The following is an 11872-nucleotide window of genomic DNA, read 5'->3' on the forward strand; positions in this document are numbered from 1 at the left end:
GGACTCACGTGGAACTGATTTTGTAAAACTTGGACGTGTCTTTGGTTATTAAAAAAGTGTTAAAATCAAATTTGTTGTCGTTATGCGAGTTCATTGGGGACTAAAGAAGTAGCGGCAACATTTTCTGGTCCTTCGAGCCGGATTAGAACGAGCGAATCGAAGAATTTGGAATTTGGTGTGGCGAAGATTTTGGAATTTGGTATGGAATCGACCGAAGCGACTGATGGCGGTTGCCATCTTGGCCATTTGGATTCAGCTCGTACTGTGAGTACTAACATTGTTACTTTAAAAAACAAACGGGCAGCCGTCAAAAGAAGGATCACGAACACGTTGAAGAAATTAGAGTCCACCATCGAACAGTATGGTCGAAAAGCAATTATACATGGATATGTCAACAACTTGCAGGAATATCTTAACGAAGCGAAAGGCCTCAATGATGAACTCGTCTCAGTGATCCCAGAGAACGAGCACGAAGCCGCAATAGATTGGTATGAAGAACAACTCGATAGAGTCGAAGATGCTAAACTTCAGGCCAACGCACATCTTGACGAGCAGGCAGAGGAAAGTTCTAGCGGATTAAGCTCGGTGAAATCATGGAAAACTTCTTCGACAAGAAATGTCTCCCAAGCGGCCGAAATTCGCGCCAAAATTACTTCAGCAGAAATTAAAGCAAAACAACTTGCCTTGGAGGAACAGCGAAGAAGAGAGGAGTTCGAAAAACAACTGGAGGTTAAAAGGAAACTTGAACTTGTCCAAGATGAAGCTCAAAGGCTAAAATTCATGGCTGAAGAAAGAAGAAAGACTCAGGAAGCCAAGGACGAGGCTGCACGCCTCACAGCAGAAGCAGCAGTGTTACAAAAGGTACAAAATGAAGTTAATGATCCGGAAGCTTTGTCTAATCGATTGCTTGATTTTGAGGATGATTCATTGAAATTTGTTCCATCATCTAATCTGGATGAACCGTTAACAATAATTCCTCCACTACTCCCTGGTTTGTTGCAAGGAACTGGAGCAAATCATGGAACTGCATTGCCACCTGACAACCCTACAAAAGTTGTTACACCTTCACCTTTGTTACAACAGCCAAAGTCAGCTGTTTCATTTATTGCACCTCAGGGCACGAAAAAACCTAATGAAACATTGCCTTTGTATCACTCGTGGATTGGAGATTTACAAAGTGGAGTACAGCATCCAGCTTTAACTAGTACGGACAACCGAAAAACAACCATTTGTGGTCATTCTACTCGTGACTCTCTTCCAAAGTTACGCCTAAGTAAGTTTGATGGTGACCCTTTACACTGGTCTGATTGGTCCTCAATGTTTAAATCAATTGTTCATGATGCTAATCTGTCCCTTAATGGCAAAATGCAACATCTTCAGAACTCTGTTATTGGTAAAGCTAAGTCTGCAATTGAAGGATATGGATACAGTGGAGATTCCTACTATGAAGCACTGAAAGAACTGGAATCCAGATTTGGCAAACCTTCCCTTGTTGTGAAAGTCACACTTGACAAACTGAAAAAAACAGCTCGATTACAAAATGACAAACCTCAAGAAGTAAGAAATCTGTCAGATGTTGTGTCAACTACTGTGTGGACATTTAAGAAGTTTGGATATGAAAGTGATCTGAAAGCAGAAGCTAATGTTTCCCTTGCCGTTGACAAACTGTCCCAGGAGCTCAAAATCAAATGGAAGGACAACACCAAAGCTACCAAACTGGAACGACCTAGTCTTGATGACTTCAGTGTGTGGTTAAAAGGTCAGGCAGATATTTATGATGATTGTTGTTACCCAAAAATGTCAAGTAAGTTTCCATTCCAACCTCATAAGAAACCTCGGTCTGGTGGATCAAATGGAATGACTGAAAAACAGAACACTTTCTCAAGTAACATTTCACCTCGCCCCAGGCCAACAAAGTCCTCTTGCATTATGGGTGATGGGCAGGAACACAAGTTATCTTCTTGTCCCAAGTTTAAGGCTCTAAGTGTGGAAGAACGCCTAAATGAAGTACAGAAACATAAGTTGTGCTTTTGTTGCCTCAGTCCTCGACATTGGCTTAGCAATTGTTCAAATCAAAAACAGTGTGGTGTAAATGGGTGTACGCGATCACACAATGCTCTGTTGCACAACTTGAGAAATGTTTCGGTGGAAAGCAGTGATGCAGTGTCTGCTATTAACCCAGTAGCACAAGCCGAAGTTGGTTCGTCTACTGAACATTCTAACACATCTCACAGAAGCAGTCACACCTCTGTTCTGTTACAAGTAGTACCAGTAACCCTCTATGGTCCAAAGGGATATTTCAACACATATGCTATGCTGGACACAGGAAGCACTTGCAGCTTGCTGTTAGTAGATGTTGCTGGAAGACTTGGTTTGGATGGTCCTTTGGAAAGTGTGGTCTTAAATGGAATTCAGAAAACATCTGAGCTTATGACAAAGCGTGTTAATGTACAAGTCAGCCGATTGAATGACTTTGGTACCCAATTTGATGTGAATGGAGTTCTTGTAGTTGATCACCTGAATGTGCCAGAGAAGAAAGTGAAACTTGATGAGCTACAAGAAAGATGGCCACACCTATCAGACTTGGAGCTGACTGAAGTCGCTGGGACTCAAGTCACTTTGCTCCTTGGTAGTGATGTCCCGGAACTTATTGTTCCCCTGGAAACTCGACATGGTCCAAAGGGTTCCCCTGTTGGTGTTCGCACTAGGATTGGATGGACTGTTACTGGTCGCTTACCTGGCCATATTCAAGAATGTGAATCTGTTTGTAAAGTTCATGTGGCGACTCCGGATGAGGAACTCAATGACGCCGTAAAAACTTGGTGGCGAACAGAGAACTTTGGTTGTCGTTATGACAATAATACCCAACGCTCAGTTGAAGATGAAAGAGTCATGAAATTCTTGAATGAAAGTACACGTAAGGTGGATGGTCGTTATGAGGTTCCTTTGATTTGGCGTGATGACAAGGTCGAACTTCCTGACAATTTTGCTGCAGCTGCTCAACGTCTGAATTTTCTGGAGAAGAAGCTTAATCGTAATCCCGAGTTGGCAGAAAGATACAGGAAAACTATTGACGTGGATATGGAAAAGGGATACATCAAAAAGCTTACTAAGGAGGAAGCAACTGCACCAGCCATGCACAAATGGTACCTTCCTCACCACCCTGTTCTGAACCCCAAGAAACCTGAGAAGGTTCGTCGAGTATGTGATGCCACTGCAAAGTTTCAAGGCTCATCATTAAACAGCCAACTTCTTAGTGGCCCAGATTTGCTGAACAACCTTGTTGGAATTTTCATGAGATTTCGAGAAGAAAAGGTTGCGCTTTCAGGAGACATTGAAGCGATGTTTAACCAAGTTGCTGTCCCACAAGAAGATCAAGCTTCCCTTCGATTTCTGTGGCGTCAATCTCCTGAATCATTGACAGAAGTCTACCAGTATGTGCGTCACATATTTGGAGCCAAATGTGCACCAACCTGTGCTAACTATGCTCTGTTGAGAAGTGCAGAAGATAATGAGACGCAGTTTCCGAATGCTGCCTTTGCCGTAAAGCGAAACTTTTACATGGATGACTTTTTCAAGTCTGTTAAATCAAGTGATCAAGCTCTGGAACTGCAACAAGAACTTGTTGAAATGCTGAACAAAGCAGCTTTTCACTTGACCAAGTGGATCTCTAATGAGACAGAAGTGATCGAGCGAATACCAGAATCGGAAAGAGCGCCCTCTATCAAGGTTGTGGAGGAAAGCATCGTAATGCCTATGGAACGTGCTCTTGGTGTCGTTTGGGATACCAGCTCAGATTGTTTTGTCTATGAAGTGGTGAAGAGAGACATTGCGGACACGCGTCGGAAGATTCTGAGCTTGATAGCATCCCTCTTTGATCCGATTGGATTTCTAGCTCCATTTCTGGTCAGAGCAAAAATCTTCCTCCAGCATGTGTGGCAGTTAGGTATTGGATGGGATGATGCACTGCCACCAGAGTTTCTAAAGGAGTGGTCCAAATGGCAGGAAGAGCTGGATGGAATTGCACAGTTTCACATTCCCCGTTTCTATCGTCACATACCAGACAACCCGTCTGTTATTGACCTTCACGTCTTTGGAGATGCCAGTGAACAAGCATTTTGCGCAGTGGCTTATTTCAGATTCTGCTATGTCAGTGGAGCAGTGCGATGTGCATTTGTTACAGCGAAGACTCGGGTAGCCCCGAAGAAACCCTTGAGCATCCCAAGGCTTGAACTGCAGGCTGCTGTTTTGGGTGCAAGATTGGCTGCTGTAGTGATTAAGGAACATGATTACATCATTGATTCCACCTATTATTGGACAGACAGCAGTACTGTGTTTCAGTGGATTCGTGGAGTGTCTAAGCGCCACCCCGCCTTTATTGCTAATAGAATTGGAGAGATCCTGGACAGCACCGAACCCAACCAATGGAACCACTGTCCTGGACAGATAAATCCTGCAGATGATGGCAGCAGGGGACTTCCAGTGAGCTCTATTACTTCTGGGAGTCGTTGGGTAAATGGCCCTGCCTTCTTACACTTACCTGAAGAGAGATGGCCAAAGGGAAATGCAAAGCTTGAAATTCCCAAGCCGTCCGATGATGACCCACAAGCCCAAGAAATGGCCATTACTTGGACTGGTGTGGTGAAAGGTTCAAAGAACGATTTCTTATCTCCAGCGAAATACTCATCTCTAACAAAGCTTCTCAGAGTAACTGCTTACCTGAAACGGTTTATATATAACTATAAGCACCCCAAATCTGAACGTCACATTGGTTCTTTGTTGGTTGAAGAGATGGAGCAAGCTCGAAAGTTTTGGATCTGCGTTGCCCAAGCAGAATCCTTTCCTCAAGAAGTTGCAGTTCTCAAGTCGAAACAGCATGTTTCAAGCAAGAGCAAATTGGTATCTCTCTCACCATTCCTTGATGGGCATGGAATCATTCGTGCAGGTGGTCGAATTGAGAGAGCCGATATTCCATTTTACAGTCGTCACCCTGTGGTACTAGCACCAGATCATGAGTTGACCCGTCTCATCTTCATGAACTGTCACAAGAAATTGAAACATGAAGGAGTGGACCAAGTACGAAATGAGTTGAGACAACAGTATTGGATCTTACGCTGTCGTGCTACAGTGCGAAAGATCCTTCATCAGTGTTCTTACTGCAGAAGGCGAAAAGCGAAACCAGAAGCACCCTTGATGGCAAGTCTACCATATGATCGCTTAAGTGTTGCACCACCATTCTCGAAAGTTGGGGTGGATTTCTTTGGTCCTCTTAAAGTGAAGCATCTTAGAAAAGAGGAGAAGAGATATGGTTGTCTCTTTACTTGCTTGGTGACTAGAGCAGTTCATTTGGAGGTTGCATTTGACTTGTCAACCGATTCCTTCATCATGTGCCTTAGGCGGTTTATGGCTCGAAGAGGTAAACCAACTGTGATTTACTCCGACAATGGAACAAACTTTGTAGGAGCAGACCGTGAGTTACGTGAATGCATCGATGGCTGGAATCAGCATAAGATCGGCAGTGAGTTGAGCCAAGAGGGAATTCAGTGGGTATTTAACCCGCCTGCCGCACCTCATATGGGAGGTGTATGGGAGCGCCTCGTACGATCATGCAAGAAAGCCCTTAATGTTGTTCTACAGAAACAAGTTCTTACTGATGAGGTGTTGCTTACCGCCTTTGCTGAAGTGGAATGGGTTGTGAACAGTCGTCCGCTTACTGAAGTCAGCTCAGATGTGGATGACCTTGAAGCTCTGACACCGAATCATTTCCTCATTGGAAGAGGATCTCTCAACTTACCGCCCGGTATCGTTGACGACAAGGAGTTGTCAAGTCGCAAACGTTGGCGACAAGCACAAGTGGTGGCAAATCATATTTGGAGTCGTTGGTTAAGAGAGTACCTACCTGGTTTGATTACTCGAAAGAAATGGACTCAACCTACTGTAAATGTCAAGGTCGGAGATTTGGTGTTAGTGGTTGATCGGGCAGTTTCAAGAGGTTTCTGGCCCCTTGGCAGGATCGTAAAAGTCTTTCCTGGACTTGACAGTATTGTAAGATCAGCAGACGTGAAAACGAAGTTTGGAGTAATGAGAAGCCCTGTGACAAAACTTGCCGTCCTTGAAGAGTGTTCGACCAACTAAATCGGGCGAACACGGGGGGAGGATGTTACCGCCGAAGAACAGTATTTTATTTTTGTTTTATTTTGATCGTGACGTTTTGTGTCAATGACATGAAGCAGCTTGCAAAACTTTGTAACCACCCGGACGGACTCACGTGGAACTGATTTTGTAAAACTTGGACGTGTCTTTGGTTATTAAAAAAGTGTTAAAATCAAATTTGTTGTCGTTATGTGAGTTCATTGGGGACTAAAGAAGTAGCGGCAACACTAACAGTGGAATCCTGATTTTTCGAACCCTTAATAATTTTGTTTGAATGCACGATTATTTACAGCCAATTTTTGCTCTCTTGACATAACAAAATTGGAGATTTTTTTCTATTTTGAAGAATTTTACCCTTTATCTTGTTAAACCTGGCTTTTAAAAGTAATTTCTGTTCTCCTTAGTGGTTTAAAAAAAAGATGGTATTGACCACTGCAAGAGATGATCGATATTAACACAATCCAGAGTTTACTGTCACTGATAACTAAGGTAACCATTTTCTTCACCTGAGTGGAAAGAGACTCTGTGATAGTACATGTAGTTGTGTCTTGCTCAAGAACAAAACACAATGACACCAGAAAATGGCTATACATATACCAGTTGACCCAAAGTCCTCTTAACTTAATCATAATCATTCAACTTCTACACCTTCTCTACTTCACAGCTGGTTAAGGATGTGTAGGAAAAAAAATTAACACCAGGGTTACCACTAATTGCCGGCTGCTGGCGAAATTCACCGGCTGAGAAAGAGGTGATCGCCGGCTGGAGTTTGGCGGCCGATCACTCGCTATTTAAAGGACAACAAACAGTTTTTAGGTTATACGTACACAAAATCGATATCTGAACAATATCGAACCATCTAAATTAAAAGTTTGGAACAAATTCCTGATGACCTTGAGTATTGGGGCCACTAAAATGAGTAAAGTAATCAAAATAAAATCTTGTTTTGAGCACTTCATTGTTTAGTGTGTTCTCTTTCCATGTACTGCGTCCACCATGTTGTAAATGCAAAGCCTGGTAGCCCTGTAGTCAAGGTGTTGCAAAAGATTGGGGACGAAAAGTTTGTTCCATGTCCCTTGACCTGGTCTCTCATGAAAAATGGTCACCGGCTCAATGAAAATCTTAGGCGGGAGACTATTTTCCTGGCTACAATCCCCATAACACTACTCCAGTTGCTTAAATTGGAAAATTTACTGCGATGATCATACTTCACTTTCATCTACTACTGCAGTTCAAATATGAATTATTTCATATATACTTCACATCATTTCACTCACGGGAAGATATGAACTCAATTAATTGACCTCGCTCCCAATGTGTGGCTTCATAGCTCAGTTGGTAGAGCATCGCACCGGTATCGCAGAGGTCACGGGTTCGAATCCCGTTGAAGCCCTGATTTTTTTTTTCAGGCTTCTTCTTTCCAGTTGCTTAAATTGGAAAATTTACTGCGATGATCATACTTCACTTTCATCTACTACCGCAGTTCAAATATGAATTATTTCATATATACTTCACATCATTTCACTCACAGGAAGATATGAACTCAATTAATTGACCTCGCTCCCAATGTGTGGCTTCATAGCTCAGTTGGTAGAGCATCGCACCGGTATCGCGGAGGTCACGGGTTCGAATCCCGTTGAAGCCCTGATTTTTTTCAGGCTTCTTCTTTCCAGTTGCTTAAATTGGAAAATTTACTGCGATGATCATACTTCACTTTCATCTACTACCGCAGTTCAAATATGAATTATTTCATATCCTTCACATCATTTCACTCACGGGAAGATATGAACTCAATTAATTGACCTCGCTCCCAATGTGTGGCTTCATAGCTCAGTTGGTAGAGCATCGCACCGGTATCGCGGAGGTCACGGGTTTGAATCCCGTTGAAGCCCTGATTTTTTTCAGGCTTCTTCTTTCCAGTTGCTTAAATTGGAAAATTTACTGCGATGATCATACTTCACTTTCATCTACTACCGCAGTTCAAATATGAATTATTTCATATATACTTCACATCATTTCACTCACGGGAAGATATGAACTCAATTAATTGACCTCGCTCCCAATGTGTGGCTTCATAGCTCAGTTGGTAGAGCATCGCACCGGTATCGCGGAGGTCACGGGTTCGAATCCCGTTGAAGCCCTGATTTTTTTTCAGGCTTCTTCTTTCCAGTTGCTTAAATTGGAAAATTTACTGCGATGATCATACTTCACTTTCAACTACTCCATAAGCAAAGCAAAGCTTAACAAAAATAAACAACTAAACAAACAAATAAAAAAATAAATGTGCTAGATGTAAAACATATATTTTAGTTCAATTAAATTGTAGATGTAGTACATATTGTGCTACATGTACCTACCGAGCTGTTAAAGCACCTTCAAGATATCCAGCGGCAAACATGATAGTTTGGTCACTGTAACTAGTGTTTCCTACTCCTGATGCAATATTCAGTACACCCCAACTGCAGAGAGCATACAGAAAAATTAAAAGGAAATTCTTTAATTACTGTACCATCTACACAAGAAAAATCCAGGCAGCCTTTGGGAGTGACACTCTGACTGTGCATATCGGTATACACTACCACACGTTCTACACAATGTACCATGACCAGCGACCAGGACTATATAATTATACATATTTGAATTAATTGCTGTTATTCCTGAATGGGGTACTACAGACATCCACTAATGGGTTAGCAACCTGCAGTTAATCCAGTTTACTAAACTGTGACATTTTGCCAAGTCACCCTAACAACAGTTTATGACAGTGAGAAGATCCACAACTGTTTGTGCCCCAAAATTAAAGGCCTTTGAGTGAAAGGCAAAAATGCAGTGTGAAAAACAGGCCCCCAAAACTCCAGATTAGTGGGAGGCCATTGTTGTATTTTTGCCTGACTCAAGGAAACAAGAGGGACTTCTTGAAGTCTATTTTATAATTTTATAACAAAAGTCTGCAGTATCTACATATGATTTTAGCCAGTGTACTAAGCTGGCTAGCTGAGCACTATAAGTAGACCTTAAGAGGAACTAGGCACTTAAGTGAGAAAATATGATGTATCTAACACTTCAAATGACTCTGACTGGGATTAATTCTCTTCTCTAGCTTACAGTAATGTAGCTTATAGCTAGGGCGCAAATACAGAACACTCAGTCCAGAGCCTAACACTCCACATAATCATTAGTTCACGACCATACAGAAGTTAAGTATCACCCTCAGCCAATTATGATAAGCGGTACACTGTATACATAAATTATTGTAATCATACCCTGTGGTATTAATTGCATCCTCATACGTCCCATAAGCTACACCATGGTCTTTGTCAAGTATACCAAACTCTATGTGATACTTTCTGTAAAGAGAATATGGTAAAATCTATCAGTATGAAAATGGCAAAACCATTAATAAAATTACATGTAAAGCCTATTTTGGCCTCAGTGTTGCTGACGTGGCAGAATAGTCTCTCGAGGCAGCAGCACCACGTGGCTCTGCAGGTGTTTGGGTTTGATGTATGTACATTTGTGCATCGCATTCCAGTTGCAGACTTGATCACTAGCGAATATGTTTGGGAAAGGAGCCCAGGGGAAGGAGCCCTTGGGAAGGAGCCCGCGAGACCTTGGTGAGCGGCAGAACTCAAGCCTATCCCAAATGAAGACTTCTCTTGTAATTTGACTTTTGTTGGTGCTTATGGCCTGGAAAAACCATTGTATTATAAGCTGTATTCCAAATGCAATATCCCAGGCCAAAAAAAGCACTGGTTTAATGAAAGTGCATTACTCTCACTAACAAACAATCTACAATTTATCATCTAGATTTGCCAAGAGTACTTCTAGCAGAAATGATAACTTTTGACAGGCCTTGGGTTTGCACATTCTTGAGAAGTCCTTGAATTTCAGGTAGAGTCCTTGAGAAGTTCTTGAAATCCCTCACAAGTCTTAAAAAAGTCATTGAATTTTCTTGAACAGTGACTGAGTAAAAGCAAAGCTGTTTTGTGTACTGAACTTTGGTATTCTTTCTCTGAGGAATAACCATGAGGAAACATTGCAGAACAATAAAGATATCAAGACATGCCAGGAGCAAGCAAATTAACCAGTTGAAAACAATAAATTGATCAGTGGTCATTCATGAATTTTTCAATTATCTTAAAAACCTGTCAGTTTGGATGGTGAATATCTTAAGATAAAATCTGATAGGAAACAGAGCTATTTCAGTTTTAAGTGGACAAAAACCTTGTACCAGAATAAATTTTCAGTATATTGCAGTCCTTTGCATTAAATTCTAAGTGATAAAGATATAAATAGATGTCTGAAATAACACCAAAAAAAATTTCTCATGGGAACTTGAGGAAGTTCTGAGAAATTGAGCAAACACAGATAAAATGTCATCATCAGTTTCACTTTAACAGTACTTTCAAGTGTTTCATATGAACTTCAAAATTTGATTTCGACATTTGGTATTGTTAGAAATGATTTCTTTTGCAGAGATATTTACATTTGTAAAACAGTCACATAGAAGTTTGAAATATGATACAAATAATCTCGGTACAAAGCTTTTGCCCGCTTGTTACTCGAAAATCAGGGACCATGGCGGCGGGAGACCATTTTTAAGTGGTACAAGTAGGTTTAAAAAATCTGGCCAAGTCAACCAAGCATTCAAAACAGTCACTTGTCTACCATTTATCATGTATTTACATGCTGTAAAAAATCAGCAAAAACAAAAATTTGTGGTAAGGCTACAGCCCTACCAGCACCTTCTCCTCAGAACAAACTTAAGCCATCTGGACTTGGTTTTCCTGTGGTACAGAATAATTTGTCTGCTAGGCTTACATGCTGGAAAGCAGGCTGTCTGGTTATAAGTTTTTAACATCAACTCAAGCTTTAAAAGTTAAGTACAAAATTAAAACTAGCTGTCTCCAGCATCGATAAAGTAACCTAAATGACAGTTAAGCTTAAGCTCAGTAAAGTCTTACATAACAAATTAAAGGCATGATAAGCTTACGTTTTTCAGCGAATCTACTCGAAAATTAAGCACACAGAGTTATGGAAAATCAAAGGCACTGCTTGATTTGGTTACTTCTCTATAATTTCTAATCATTAGCTCAAAAATTGGAAAAAAATCTGAACTTCCATGGATTTTCCGTATTCTTTCGGTTTCGTCACTGCTTTCCTATACATATAAAGCTAAATAACAGGACATCGAATCCGGACAACTCAAATACCCGTGAAAAAAACAACGTATAACAACATAAAGAGAACCTACCCTTTAGCGTAGTATACTGTTCCATTCATCGAAGAGTTTGCATTGCTCCAAGAAAGCCTCAAAATGAACAGAACGAAACAGCTCGTGAAATAGTTCTTTATTTCCGCCATGTTCATGCTGGCAAGGTCACATGACAAAGTTTGTCCGACATGGCTAGGTCACGCAATCTTACCCATTCCAGTTGAGCTACTCGTGCTACTGGTCACGAAATGACTATCGTAATTTAAAAGAACTGAAGAGAAACACAGCAAAGCCAAAAGGGGGCAAGATTTAGGCCAACTGCATTCGGTGAAAACTGAAATGCGTCGGCCCCACTCTTTCCAAGTTTCAATTCCTATGAACGTTCGCCATGAACAGCTCCGAAAAACGGACCATTATTTTTTGGAGTGTCAGGGGCCAGGGAGGGGAGGAGAGGGAGGGTTGAACCCTGTCAAGGGAAGCATGTAGAAAAAAAAAATGTAGAGC

At 41.3% G+C, this 11872-nt stretch overlaps 2 protein-coding genes across 2 annotated transcripts in view; one reads left to right on the forward strand and one right to left on the reverse strand.

The window, feature by feature from the left end:
- Window positions 1-11605, reverse strand: part of LOC145460705 (lysosomal leucine aminopeptidase-like) — a 28249-nt gene extending 16644 nt beyond the window's left edge. The window contains exons 1-3 of the mRNA XM_081445587.1: window positions 11408-11605; window positions 9417-9500; window positions 8511-8612 (exon numbers count right to left, since the gene is read on the reverse strand). Coding sequence (XP_081301713.1) covers window positions 8511-8612; window positions 9417-9500; window positions 11408-11523 — 302 coding nt within the window. The 5' untranslated portion in view covers window positions 11524-11605. The remainder of the gene's footprint in view (window positions 1-8510; window positions 8613-9416; window positions 9501-11407) is intronic.
- Window positions 202-6135, forward strand: LOC145503326 (uncharacterized). The gene has a single exon (XM_081482804.1). The coding sequence runs from the start codon at window positions 202-204 to the stop codon at window positions 6133-6135; it is 5934 nt and encodes a 1977-aa protein (XP_081338930.1).
- Window positions 11606-11872: the final 267 nt, after the last annotated feature.

This window comes from Orbicella franksi, chromosome 11, assembly GCF_964199315.1.
Source record: "Orbicella franksi chromosome 11, jaOrbFran1.1, whole genome shotgun sequence".
In the NCBI taxonomy this organism is placed as follows: domain Eukaryota; kingdom Metazoa; phylum Cnidaria; class Anthozoa; order Scleractinia; family Merulinidae; genus Orbicella; species Orbicella franksi.

Bases quoted from the DNA above. Each gene is read 5' to 3' on its own strand.
- LOC145503326 (XM_081482804.1), top strand. From the start codon at position 202: ATGGAATCGACCGAAGCGACTGATGGCGGTTGCCATCTTGGCCATTTG.